Source organism: Rhinoraja longicauda, chromosome 8 (genome assembly GCF_053455715.1).
Source record: "Rhinoraja longicauda isolate Sanriku21f chromosome 8, sRhiLon1.1, whole genome shotgun sequence".
NCBI lineage: Eukaryota > Metazoa > Chordata > Chondrichthyes > Rajiformes > Arhynchobatidae > Rhinoraja > Rhinoraja longicauda.
Window position 1 is genome coordinate 42,005,144 of NC_135960.1, and position 14,298 is coordinate 42,019,441.

The 14,298-nt window shown below is 44.7% G+C and overlaps 1 protein-coding gene across 4 annotated transcripts in view; it reads right to left on the minus strand.

Annotated features, from left to right (window-relative positions):
- LOC144595881 (islet cell autoantigen 1-like protein) overlaps positions 1-14,298 on the minus strand; it is a 90,062-nt gene that overhangs the window by 9,888 nt on the left and 65,876 nt on the right. For all 4 annotated transcript variants that reach the window (XM_078403716.1, XM_078403715.1, XM_078403714.1 and 1 more), the window contains 2 exons: positions 10,275-10,318; positions 6,316-6,414 (listed from right to left, as the gene is read on the minus strand). In XM_078403716.1, the coding sequence (XP_078259842.1) occupies positions 6,316-6,414; positions 10,275-10,318 (143 nt within the window). The remainder of the gene's footprint in view (positions 1-6,315; positions 6,415-10,274; positions 10,319-14,298) is intronic.

A 14,298-nucleotide genomic window follows, 5' to 3' on the forward strand; every position in this document is an offset into this window, starting at 1 on the left:
GAATTGGCATGTTCCAATGAGGAGGAGGGATATGGGTAGCAAGGTAAGGGATCGTGAATGACGATGAAGGTTGTAAACGTGGGTCACAAAGGAAAAGGAAGCATATGTCAGGTTTAAGAAGGTGGCATAAGACAAGGCTTATGAGGAATGTAAAGGGAGCAGGAAACAACCCAAGCAGTCGATAAGAAGGGGCCAAAGGGGTCATGAAATATCATTGGTTGCCAGGATTAAGAAAAATCCAAAGCTTCTTATATATTCGTTAAAAATAAGAGGGTGACCAGGGAGAAGGTAGAACCGCTCAGATACAGGAGGGAATCTATGCTTGGAGTTGGAGGAGGTAGTTGACGTACCAAACGAGTATTTTGCATATGTATTCACTCAGAAGAAGAACTTGGACGACAATGAAATCAGTGTGAAGAACACAAAAAGCAAAGAATACAGAAAGCAAAGAGTGGGGATAAATGGGTCCTTTTCAGAATAGCAGGCAGTGACTAGTGGGGTACCGCAAGGCTCGGTGCTGGGACCGCTGCTATTTACAATATACATTAATGACTTGATGAAGGGATTAAAAGTAACATTAGCAAAGTTGCAGATGACACAAAGCTGGGTGGCAGTATGAACTGTGAGGAAGATGCTATGAGGTTGCAGGGTGACTTGGACAGATTGTGTGAGTGGGCGGATGCAGTTTCATGTGGATAAGTGTATGGCAGATGCAGTTTAATGTGGATAAGTGTGAGGTTATCCACTTTGGTGGCAAGAATAGGAAGGCAGATTATTATCTAAATGGTGTCAAGTTAGGAAAAGGAGACGTACGAGGAGATCTGGGTGTCCTAGTGCATCAGTCACTGAAAGGAAGCATGCAAGTACAATAGGTAGTGAAGAAAGCCAATGGAATGTTGGCCTTCATAACAAGAGTTGAGTATAGGAGCAAAGCGGTCCTTCTGCAGATGTACAGGGCCCTGGTGAGACCGCACCTGGAGTACAGTGTACAATTTTGGTCTCCAAATTTGAGGAAGGATATTCTTGCTATTGAGGGCGTGCAGTGTAGGTTTACTAGGTTAATTCCTGGAATGGCGGGACTGTCGTATGTTGAAAGACTGGATCGACTAGGCTTGTATACACTGGAATTTAGAAGGATAAGATCTTATTGAAACATATAAGATTATTAAGGGGTTGGACACGTTAGAGGCAGGAAACATGTTCCCAATCTCCTCCTCAACGGAGATGCGACCTTTACCGTGTCGTATCTCCGTTCGCGCTACGGCCTAACATCGTGGAGTCGGCGGCCTCCAGCTGGGATCGACCTCAAAGACTCCGGTCGCAGGGCCTGGACTTACCATCTCGGAGGCTTCGGCCGTGGGCCCTGCAGACCGCAACATCGGGAGTTCGCAGGTCCCTGGCTGGCGACCGGCTTTTGGGAGCTCCAGCCGTAGCAGCTTCGACCGCCCCGAAGCGCGAGGTTTGATCAACCCGCCCGCAGGCCCTTCATCGCCCTGCGTGGCCCGGCCGCAGCACTTTCCATCGCCCGGTGGGGGCTCAGGACTTTCATCGCCCTGCGTGGCTAGGCCGCAGCACTTTCCATCGCCCAGTGGGGGCTCAGGACTTTCATCGGCCTGCTCGGCTCGGCCCTGGGACTTTCCATCGCCCGGTGGGGGCTCAGGACTTTCATCGGCCTGCTCGGCTCGGCTCGGCCCTGGGACTTTCCATCGCCCGGTGGGGGCTTCAAAAAGTTGGGAGCCTCGATCACCTCGTGGCACCACGGGAGAAGAATGAGGAGGAGATAAGACTTTGCCTTCCATCACAGTGAGGGTATGCCTAGAGCAATCACTGTGATGGCTGTTTTGTGTAAAAAATTATATCTGTGTGTCTTGTGCTTTTTAATGTCTACTGCCGGACCCTGATGTGAGAGGACGCTGGCGTTGAGTATTTGCCGCTTTTCCGTCAGGATAGTTTGTCTGTTTGTTTCTATGTTAATTATTTTTGTAAAGCGCTTTGAGCATGTGATAAGGCGCTATATAAAATAAATGGATTATTATTATTATTATTATTAATGTTGGGGGAGTCCAGAACCAGGGGCCACAGTTTAAGAATAAGGGATAAGCCATTTAGAATGGAGATGAAGAAAAACTTTTTCAGTCAGAGTTGTAAATCTGTGGAATTCTCTGCCTCAGAAGGCGGTGGAGGCCAATTCTCTGAGTGCTTTCAAGAGAGAGCAAGATAGAGCTCTTAAGGATAACGGATTCAGGGGTATGGGGAGAAGGCAGGAACAGGGTACTGATTGGGAATGATTAGCCATGATCGCATTGAATGGCGGTGCTGGCTCGAAGGGCCGAATGGCCTACTCCTGCACCTATTGTCTATTGTCTAATATATATTCAGAATCAGAATCAGAATAACCTTTATTGTCATCCAAAAACACGTCCAACAATAAGAGCAATAAAAATAAGCAATTACACACACAACACAAAACCAAAATCAACACAAAACAAACAAAAAAAAAGAGAAACATCCATCACAGTGAGTCTCCTCCAGTCACCTCCTCACCGTGATGGAAGGCCAGAATGTCTTTTTTCTGCCCCTGCCGTCTTCTCCCGCGGTCAGGCTGCTGAAGTTGCCACTTTCCAGGCCGCACCGGATGGTGAAAGGTCCGCAGCGGGCCGACCCAAGCCCCGCGATCCGGGACGGGCGAAGACGCTGCAGCTGCACGTCGGGGCGGTAGTGGCTCCCGACATTGAAGCCCCTGCCGGGCAGAGAAAATCCCGCGGCCTATTCCAGGCCGCGCCAGACGGCGAAAGGTCCCCAGTGGGCCGACCTAAGCCCCGCGATTCGGGGCGGGCGAAGACGCTGCCGCTGCCGGAGCTCCCGATGTCGGCCTCCACCTAGGGGCCTGCGAGCTTCCAATATCGAGGCGGCCCACGCCGAAGAAGCCTTCGGAGCCTCCGAAGGCGAGTCGCAGCCGCTACCGCGGCACCACCACAATCTCCGAAGGCAGCCAGCTTCGCAGATAGTAAGTCCGGTCCGCGGGCTCTGCAAACCAGAGTCCAGGTGGTCCCAGTTGGAGGCCGCCAGCTCCAGGTATTTGGCCGATGGTAAGCCGCAGTGGGAACGGAGACACCACCCAGAAAAAAGGTCGGGTCTCCGTTCAGAAGAGACAATTTTACAGTTTCCCCCCCCCCACCACACATAGAATACAACCACAAAAAACCACATCACATCTAAACACTACAATTAAGACAAAAAACAACAAAAAAACACAAAGACAAACGGACCGCAGGTAAGCCGCAGCTGCGAGGGCAGCGCCGCCATTTTGCGAAGTAGTTGAGGCCCCAGCACCGAGCCTTGCGGCACTCCACTCGCCACTGCCTGTCATTCTGAAAAGAACCCATTTATTTCTACTCTTTGCTTCCTGTCTGTCAAACAATTCTCTATCCATGTCAATAGCCTACTCCCAATACCATGTTCTTTAATTTTGCCCACTAATCTCCTGTGTTGGACCTTATCAAAGGCTTTCTGAAAGTCCAGATACACTACATCCACTGGCTCCCCTTCATCCATTTAAGTGTCACATCCTCAAAAAATTCCAGAAGATTAGTCAAGCAGGATTTCCCCTTCATAAATCCATGCTCCCGTTATTACTTCTTTAATAATTGATTCCAACATCTACCCCACTACAGATGTCAGGCTAACTGGTCTATAATTCCCCTTTTTCTCTCACGCTCCTTTTTTGAAAAGTGGGATAACATTAGCTACCCTCCATTAAAGTGGATATCCCCAAGGCGGCCTGATGAGATCTATACCAGGTTATTGGGGAGGGCAAGAAAGGAAATTGCAGGGGCCTTGACGAGCGAGGATCTTTGTTTCTTCTCGAACCACAGGCAAGGTCCCAGACGACTGGAGAGTGCCAAATGTAGTTTGTTTGTTTGAGAAAGGAAGTAGGGAGAATCCAGGGGACTATAGGCCAGTGAGGTTTCACGTCAATGATAGGAACACTATTGGAGAGAATTCTTCCAGATAGGATTTACTCCCATTTGGAAGAAAATGGGTTAATTATGCATAGCCAACATGGCAGGCTGTATCTCACTATCCTGATTTGAGTTCTTTGAGATGATAAGAGATTGATGAAGGAGATTGATGATTGGGTGGTGGATGTTGTATACAGGGATTTTAGTAAGGCTTTTGATAAGGTCCCTCATGATAGGCTGAACCAGAAGATTAAGATGTACAGGATTCACAATGGCTTGATGGTATGGATCCAGAACTGGCTTATTCATAGAAGATAGAGGGTTATGGTGGAAGATAGATATTTTGGCTAGAGGTCTGTGACCAGTGGAGTTCCGCAGGGATCTGTGAGCTGTTTGTGATGTATATAAATGACCTGGAGATAAATGTAGATGGTTTGGTGAGTTTGCTGAAACCACCAAAATTGGAGTTGTTGAGGACAGTTGGAGGACAGAAGATACAGTGGGATATAGATCAGCTGCAGAAATGGGCGGAGAAATGGCAGATGCATTATCCCTTCCCACTTTTAACCTGTGCCCTCTAGTTCTAGACTCCTCTGTCCTGGGAGAAAAGCTATAACCATCTCATCAATGCCCTCATAATTTTACAAACCTCGACAAGCTCACCCTCCAGTCTCCTGCAGCCCTCTATTACAGGCAATATCCTGGTGAATCTCTTCTACTCGATTTCTACCACATCCTTTCTGTACTGCACTGACCAGAACTGTACACAATATTCAAAGTGCAGTCAAATCTTTTGAGTGGCTGAATCATCCCAACTCATACTCAAAATACCTAGACCCTTGAAAGCAAGGATGCAAATACCTTCTGTAGTATCCTATCCACATGTGTCACAGCTTTCAGGGAGCACCAACACTCCTAGCATCCATGGCATATATTTTGTATGAACTATCATCATTTGACTTCCCAAAGTGCATTACTTCTCACTTGTCTACTTTACATTCAATCTGCCACCAATCCAACCCAACTCTCCAGCCGATCTAGGTCACCTTGTGTCCTTTCACAACCTTCTTTGTTATCTACAACATCAACAATTTTTATGCCACAGTGTGAGAGCTGGAAGTCCAGTTTCCTGGCTATGTTCCTCCCCCTACAGATGCCACCAGAGAAATAGACCGACATCCATATACATTTTGATACACTGCAGGGGAACCTAGACCACATTATGCTGGGTACATCCATCTCTGGACACCTTTGGAACAACAGTCTTCCCAGCTAAACACCAGGTCAGATCCGCAAATTACCTACTGTCATCCTTTAGACCATTAAACCTCTCCTGCTCTTCCCCATCTCCAGCCCACTCCACCATCATCTGAGTCGCAGGTCTGTCAACTCCTTCAACCCCAATCATGGATTCACCATCACCATCTCCCCCCAGCATTCATATAGGTAACTAGACCAAGTGGACCCATGAGGCTCAAACCTCTCCTGCATTGGTGCAGCACCCTCTCCTCCCCCACTCCCCTCTTCCCCTCCCCCCTCACTCCCTCCTCCCCCTCACTCCCTCCTTCCCTCTCCCCCTTCCCCATCCCCCCCCCCCTCCCTCATCCCCCCTTATCCTCCCTCCTCCCCCATCCCTCCCTCTCTAGGAGATAGATTTAAACTTTAAAATGTGAATAACTTTTAAAATATAACACCGATTTCAATGAAACATCTTCCATTAGCACCAAAGGGAAGATGGTGTGTACGGTGGGCCTAAAATTGTCGTGCTATTGTGTACCATTTTGGCTGTAGTTCAGGAACAAACAAACAAACAAACAAACGAGAGTTTTAGTATATAGATTTTCCTCCTCTCCATTCATTTTTCTGGTCCCAAAATCCATAGCTTAACCCCATCCTGGTCCAAATAAAACCCAGAATTTTGGTGCCAAACAGTCATTCCCTCCACAACCACACCATGAATGCCACCTAAACTTAAAGCCACAATCTCAATAAATTCTAGATACAGGCTTCATGAGCTGAAAGACCTTGTCCACATCTTTAAGCTGCTAATGTGCCTGCTATTACACTACTCAATATTATTTTCATTGCGCCGTCAATACTCAACAAAATACAACTGTCAGAGTCACACAACATGGAAAGGGGACTGTTGGCTGAACTCATCCGTGCCAACCAAGATCCCCCATCTAAGGTTGTTCCAGTTGCCCATATTTGACCCACATTCCTCTAAACTTTACATGGATTACCATGTACTTGTGAAAATGTCTTTCAATTGCCCACAATTGTTTTGCCAAAACTCTGGGTTATATATTGCACCAGCATCAAGTGGAGTGCGTGAGCAAGCATTTGTTCTTACCTGTCTCGTAGAAATCCTTTTTGTTGCTGGAAGGTCCCAATGCAGGTAGCTGTGTGGGATCCTGGTTTGCAGTGTTCACTGGTACTTCACTCTGCTTTCCTGTTAGAATGAGGCAACATAAAATAAGGTTACAGGGAATAAATTTCAGGACTGAAAAATCAATAAAAAATTGAAAACCATTATATTCTCCCTTGCACAGTACATGGGATAATTTGTATGGGAAGGGATGAGTGAACCGCAATGTTGCAGACGGGACATTGTCTGTGGAAGGCAGAATGAGTGGGGATGGGAAGTTGTGACTGGTGGTGGGATCACATTGAATCACAGAAATGTCGGAGAATGATGCAAAGACGAGTGGGGTGAAAGGCGAGGATTAGGGGAAATCTATCCTTGTTCCATCTGGGGGAAGGGGGAGCTAGAACAGAATTATGGGACAGAGGAGACATGGGTGAGGGATCCATCTATGACAGCAGTGGAGAAACCATATTTAATAAAGAAAGAGGTCATCTTGGAAGTTCCTGCTTTCTCTGAGGGAAGTGGATAGATATATATTAATTTTTTCTGAGTTGCTACACTGATTCTTTTGTTTGTGTTTGGTGTTCCTAGTCACGAACCAGCTGGAATTTTATTGCTGCATACAATCAACAGCTGACCTCAGAAAAAGCAATCCCTCCAAGACTGTCCACTCCTTTCTGACAGCAGCTCAAGTGAATTGCTGACATACAGAAGGAATGTCATCAGACAGGTTCAGTAGCCAATGACAATGCAGAATTCTCTTGGACAGTGTTTAGCCAGTATTCTAGTATACTTGAAATGAAGCATAACATTTATCATAATTTCAAAATCAGTTCAGAAATTACTTTTCTCCATGTGTCAGAAAGTTTGGTACTCCCACAAGTATGTTTTGTAAACAAAGAACTCACAAATATTCTGACAGGCTTTCCTGGGGCTTTGCCGTTTATGTTCTACTGCAGGAACTCCAGGAAAGGAGAGCTGGCTTCTTGCGTTTTGCCAGCACGATCGCTATGGATTCTATCCTCTGTACATGTTCAGCATCCCCATTCATTTTAATGAAGAGGAATGTAGGGAGCATAGTGTTGTGGATTATCCACAGCAGCAGGAATGTACACCTCCACAATCTGACGGTCCCGCATGCTTGTCACTCCACCTTTACAGTCACGCAAGAGGAATAACCCAGGTTCATTGTGGAGTGTGATTGGGCATGCTGGAAGCAGTACCACTAATATCTAACAACAAGGTGATGGAAGCTGTAACTCAGGATAACTTGCTCTATGGAATAACAGCAAATTATGGATGGTGTAAAGCCAACCCACAACCAACTGATCATATCAAAGCTCCGCTGTCCTACCGCAACGGGTTGTGAAAGTTGGTGGATCATTACACAGCTGATAAAATGAGTAGCCTCTAGAAATGTTCCATCCTCATGGGAGGATAGCAGGACCAGTGCAAGATAAGGCTGACACATTTGCAGTCATCTTCAGCAGAATGCCAGGAGAATGATCCATCTCAGCTCACTGCCGAGATCCTCATCATCACATTAAAAAAGTTATCAGCAAATTTTACATATATTTTACATCAAACCAATAAATGGCTGAAAGCACTGGAGACAGAAAGGCCACAAGACCCGACAACATCCCAGCTGTTGTTCTGAAGACTTGCGCCCCGGTACTGGTTTTACACGTTACAATAATGGCATCCACCTGACAATGTCACTGCCCCAAGTATGTCCTGCCCACATAGGCCAGGACAAACTTAATCTTATTACTGCCCAATTAGTGGTGGTGGATTTCCGCAGGCGCAGCCACGCCCCCTCGACACCGGTGAACATCCAGGGAATGGACATTGAGAGAGTGGACTCTGGAAAGTACCTGGGTGTTTACCTGAACAATAAACTGGACTGGACTGATAACATTAATGCACTTTATAAGAAAGCCCAGAGCTGACTGTACCTGCTGAGGAGACTCAGGTCCTTTGGCGTGCAGGAGGCACTCCTGAGAACCTTCTTCGACACTGTGGTGGCATCAGCATTTTCTATGGAGTGGTCTGCTGGAGCAGCAGCAGCTCAACTGCTGGCAGGAAGAGACTAGATAAACTGATAAACTGATCAAGAAGGCCAGCTCTGTCCTGGGATGCCCTCTTGACTCAGTGCAGGCGGTGGGAGAGAGGAGGATGATGGCAAAGCTATCATCACTGCTGGACAACGACTCCCACCCCATGCAGGACACTGTCACTGCACTGAGCAGCTCCTTCAGTGACAGACTTCTTCACCCCAAGTGTGTGAAGGAAAGATATCAAAGGTCCTTCCTGTCAGACTGCACAACCGGCACTGCTCCCAGTAGACCAGTAAATAAAGACAATTATCTTTATTTTATTTATAATAAAAGCTTTTTTTTTTTTGCTATCCACTTTGCTGCTGTAACCCTGCAAATTTCCCCGTTGTGGGACGAATAAAGGATTATTATTATTATTAGTCTGCCCTTAATCATCAGCAAAGTGATGAAGGAGCTGTGGATAGTGCTATCACACAGCACTTTCACCAGCACCAATTGGCTCCAGATCTCATCACAGGGACAACCCAGAAATGGATTCCAGGAACAAGATGAGACTGTCTTTGACATCAATTCAGCATTCATTATCTTTAGCATTGAGGTGACTTGGCAAAAGTGAAGTTAATGTGCATCAAAAGGGAAAACACTGCAGCAGCTGAAATGATTCCTCACACAAAGTAAGACCACTAAGATTGTTGTAGATCATTTATCCCAGCCCAGAGTTTCTCAGGGCAATATCCTGGATCCAGCCATCTTCATGGTTCAGCTGATGGTTGCACAGTGTTCAATTCCATTTAGTTTGGTTTATTGTATCACGTGTACTGAAGTAAAGTGAAAAGTTTTTGTTTGCATGTTATCCAGGCAGACAAGACTCTAAATGATTACAATTAGTTCGTCCAAGTTCACGTTATAGGAGCAGAATTAGGCCATTCGGCCCATCGAGTCCACTCCACCATTCAATCATGGTTGATCTCTGCCTCCGAATCCAATTTTCCTGCCTTCTCCCCATTACCCTTGACACCTGTTCTAATCAAGAATTTGTCTATCTCTGTTTTAAAATATCCACTGACCTGGTCTCCACAACCCTCTGTGGCAATGAGTTCCACAGATTAACCACCCCCTCTAGTCTGTGAAAGGATACAAATAGGTTAAGTGAGTGGGCAATAAGTTGACATATGGAGTATAATGTGGGAAAATGTGAGGTGATCCACTTCGGAAGGAAGAAGAAAAGAGCAAATGATTATTCAAACGTGATTTGGAGATCCTAGTATATGAAACACAAAGGGTTGGCATGTACTGCAAGTAATGTGGCAGGCCAACAAAGTGCTGGCCATTATTTCTGGCGATACAGAGTATTTGAGTAGAGAAGTTTAGGCTTAACTTTACAGGGCATAATGCGATTTCACCTGGAACAATGCATTCAGTCTTGTTTCCATATTTTAGGAAGGGTATGGTTGCAGTAGAGACAGTGGAGAAATAGTTCATGATTTCATATCCCTACAGTAGGTCACCCCTCAGCCTCAGGGAAAGAAGGCCCAGCCTATGCAGCCTCCCGTTACAACTCAAGCCTCCCAGTCCCAGCCACAAGTGTTATTCTCCTGTTCCTATTTTATCCAATTCTTGTGACTGAAACACCTATGGCAACTGTGGAACTTAGTTACAATATGCAAGCACAAAAATCCCAGTGTTGCTGTCATTTTCACTGTAAAGATGATAAATTCTCAAAAATATATTCATCACAATGAAATCCGAGCCTTTCATTGGAGGTTGGTGTGGATAAGGAGTAGTTTTCAATCAAAGATAGGATTAACCTTGCTTGAAGTAGAATTGGATTCATTGCACTCCTCACCTACTGCCTAGACTGGTTGTAAGACCCTTTGAGTCTCTCACCTTCAGAAGTTTCTGGTTCTTCATCTTCATCAAACAGCACTAATCTGAAAATAAATGAAACACGCAACAAAATATGATCAGTCCCATTTGCAATCTATGTGTCCTCCTAAGCATGTTCAGAGTTCAGAATTACTTAAGTCACGAAAATGTAATGAGCTTCACACAAAGAAAATAATCAGGAACACCAAAAGTGCAATGTAGTATTGAACTATTCCTTCTAGAACTCAAATTCTTTCCCTCACTGCACCTTTCAAATCCTCCTCTTTCTAACACTTAGAAATCATTGCCAACTTGATAATCACAAAGGGATACTTCCCGTCATACCATAATGCTAATTTCTAAACTCCAACAGCAGATCAGTCTCTCAGCCTCCAAGTTCCCGCAAAGTTTAATGTCTTTCCATACCCCTTCCATATCCTTGCACTTATTCCTGTGTATGTCCCTCCTTTCAATCCACCTCATTCACTTTGTGGCCGATATGCTCCCTATTTTCTAATCCCTTTACTTGCAAATCTTGTTTTCTCAAGTTGGCTTGTCTGCCAAAGACCCTAAAACAGTATTATGGCTCCCAATCTCAGATAATCCCAGAAATGATCTCACTCTCTCTCTCACTCTGGAAGTAGCAATGTAAGGGGACACAACAAAAGGATGCAAAAAGCCTCCAGTATTACAAGGTCCCTTTCAGTTGACCCAGTTCTCCCTCCATCACTTCTCCATTGTGGATTTGTTCTTCACTGATCTTTTACTTCAATGTTGCACGTCCATATTCCCAAACAACACTGAAGGTCATTGTTTGCTGGAAATCCCATTTCTCCACCTATTACCAAACTCCTGAACACCCCTAACTCCACTCCTTCATAATGCTTGTTGTTTCTCACTCATTTTCACTTTTTGCATTTGCTTCTTTCTCCTCCCACATTTCCCTTTCATCTTTGTAACCCGTTCCCTTTTTCTCTTCACATCTGTTTCGCAGCTCTCCTGCTTCTCAACTTTCTCCTATCCTTGCCCCTCATTGCTCCTTGCTACTGCTTACAATTTACCAGTTACAAATAAGCCCAAGTAATCACCTTTTATCCAATAATCAGAAGCTCCTGGGTACTGAGCAGTCCGTCTAAAAAGACTACACAGAATACGATGCTCTACGTATCAACAAAAAAAGTCTGAGTTGCACCATATGCTATAAACAAATGCCAATCAAAGCGACATTTCATTGGGGTTGCTTCATTCACTGATCTGTGACAATAACCTGTACTTTCATGCTTTCATGACTTTTCATACAACTTGCAGAAACAGTGGCTGTGTTTACCTTGCACAACCAACAAAATCATAAAGGCAAAGATGCTTCACTTTCACCACAGGAAGAACAGCACAGGACTTTTCTTTAATCTGGACTTCCTTTAATTACCTGAAAGTAGTATTCATAATTTAACCTGCATCCATTCCCTGCACTTTCATCTGTAGCAGAGGGTTCTCATTTTCTTTTCATACATTCTCACGAGGGAATGCCACACGAGGGTAATTATTGTAGCTCTCAGAGGATATATAGACATAGATCAATCTTTTTGTCTCTATTTTTGCAAATGTGCAAAATTGGTAAAATGACATTGGAACTCAGTGGGAAATTTTCCAAGCACGGGATACCATGAATTATGTCCTTTGAATAACACTCAGCAATGATTGAAGCCACCCTGAAACATCTTGTGAACTGCTCTTTTTGTTTTGAAAATTGTTCATCCTCTTATTGTGAAATAAATCAATAATCCCATGGTTCATTGGGCCCCTGATGTTCAGCAGCCACCTAGATCAGCTACTGTTCCACAGGATTTGACTATACCTTGCTGTTTGATCAGATGGTCTTTTCCATGAGAACAAGGGGTAATTTTAACTCCCAGAAAATAAATTACAACAGGCAAATGCACACAGCAAATGGACCTGCAGATTGCAGCAGAGAACATCTCACCTACACCAGCTAGAGAAATGCAATATCCATTCAGTCTCCACTTGAAATGAGTTTTATTAAAGCAGAATTGATGGAAGACTATCCACCACCGATAAGGGCAGCTTGAAGAACAGCATGAAACAATTCTATAGCAGCTTGAATAGGCAAAAAAAACCTCACTGTGTAGGTTAGCCCGGGTGCCTTGCACAGGATGCTGTAGAAAACCACCAGTTCATGCATTACCAAGTCTGTCTTTAAAGTGCCTTCAGGGAGTCTGAATAGTATTGAGTGCACACCAGCTCAACCAGAGGAAATCAACAAACCTCTGCTGTGGTCAACCAGACAGTATCTCTCAGACATGCACTCACATCATTCACTCATACACAACCACCCACACTAAAACACCCTCACACGAATACTCACAAACACCATCCCTCACCTACTTGCGCGCACTTATTCTCTATACACTTACTCACTAAAATTAGAAGCTTGAATCGAGATGAGATTTTATTCTTCTAGCATGGTCCAGGAGAGGAGAAGTACAAACTTTGCTAACACCAACGAATGAAGCACATATGGTGTATCTTGGAACCTCTGGGTCTATTTATCCAAGACTACATCATGTCAGGTCTTAACCAGGAATTTGAGAGATTGTGACCCTTAGACCTTTAATGACCTAAGGGCATCCCATCGTACCTCTGAACCAATTAAGTATTTCTAAATCAGTCACTTCAAACATTTTTTTGGATGTGCAATGTGGATTACAGATATAAATTGACTTTCTAATGTACAAATCATGGAAATGCTACCATACGTTGATTCATAGGCTTGTTCTCTGTTCTTGGGTCTCTGATGATCTTAGGGAGATACTCGAGGAAGGCAGGATGTAACAACATATTTTTTACAAGGATTTTGCAGGGCTTGAGGGCCTGAGCTATAGAGAGAGATTGGGCAGTTCAGGATTTTATTCCTTGCAGCAGAGGAGGCTGAGGGGTGATCTTATAGAGGTGTACAAAATCATGAAGGCAATAGATAGTGCGAATGCACAGTCTTTTACTGAGAGTAGGGGACTCAAGAATAGAGGACATAGGTTTAAGGTGAGAGAGGAAAGATTTAATAGGAACCTGAGGGGCAACGTTTTCACACAGATGGTGGTGGGTATATGGAGTGAGCTGCCAGAGGAGGTAGTTGAGGCATATACTATAACAAAATTTTAAAAACATTTGGACAAGTACATGGAAAGGAAAGGTTTAGAAAGATATGGGCCAAACGCGGGCAGGTGGGACTAGCGTAGATGGGGCGTCTGGTTGGCATGGCATGGTGAGCCGAAGGGCCTGTTTACAAGCTGGATGACTCTATGACTCTGTCTGAAAGGTGTTTTCTTCCAGCAAAGAATATTGAAACAGAACAATTAACAAGCTCAATCTAACATAGAACACAGAACAGTACAACATAAGAAACGGCCCTTCAGCATAAATGTCTGTGCCGAAGTTGATGCCAAGATCGTCACTTATCTACGTGCACATAACCCATATCACACCAGCCCCTACATATCCATATGAATATCCAAAGGTTTTTGAAATGCCACTAATGTATCTGCTTCAACCATCACGCCCAGCAGCAGATTTCAGACATTCACCAACCTCTGTAAAAAAACTTGCCTTTAAACGTTGCGACTCTCACCTCTCGTATTTGATTTTTCCATTCTGGGAGAAAGGTTCTGATTTTCTATGCCTCTCATAAATTTATATACTACTATCAGGCCTCCCCGCAACCTACGCTGCTTCAGAGGAAGCAATCCGTTCGTCCAAACTCTCCCTGTAACTAACACACCTTATCCAGGCATCATTCTGTTAAACCTCTGCACCCTTTCCAATGGCTCCACATCCTTCCTGTAATGGGGTGACCAGAACTGCAAACAATACTCCAATTGTGGCCCAACCAAAGTGTAACTAAATCTGCATCAAGATATCCTGACTTATATACTCAATGCACCGACCTATGAAAGCAAGCATACTGGTATGTCTTCTTTACTACTCTGTTTATTTGTGTTTCCACTTTCAGAGAGTTATGGACTTGGACCCC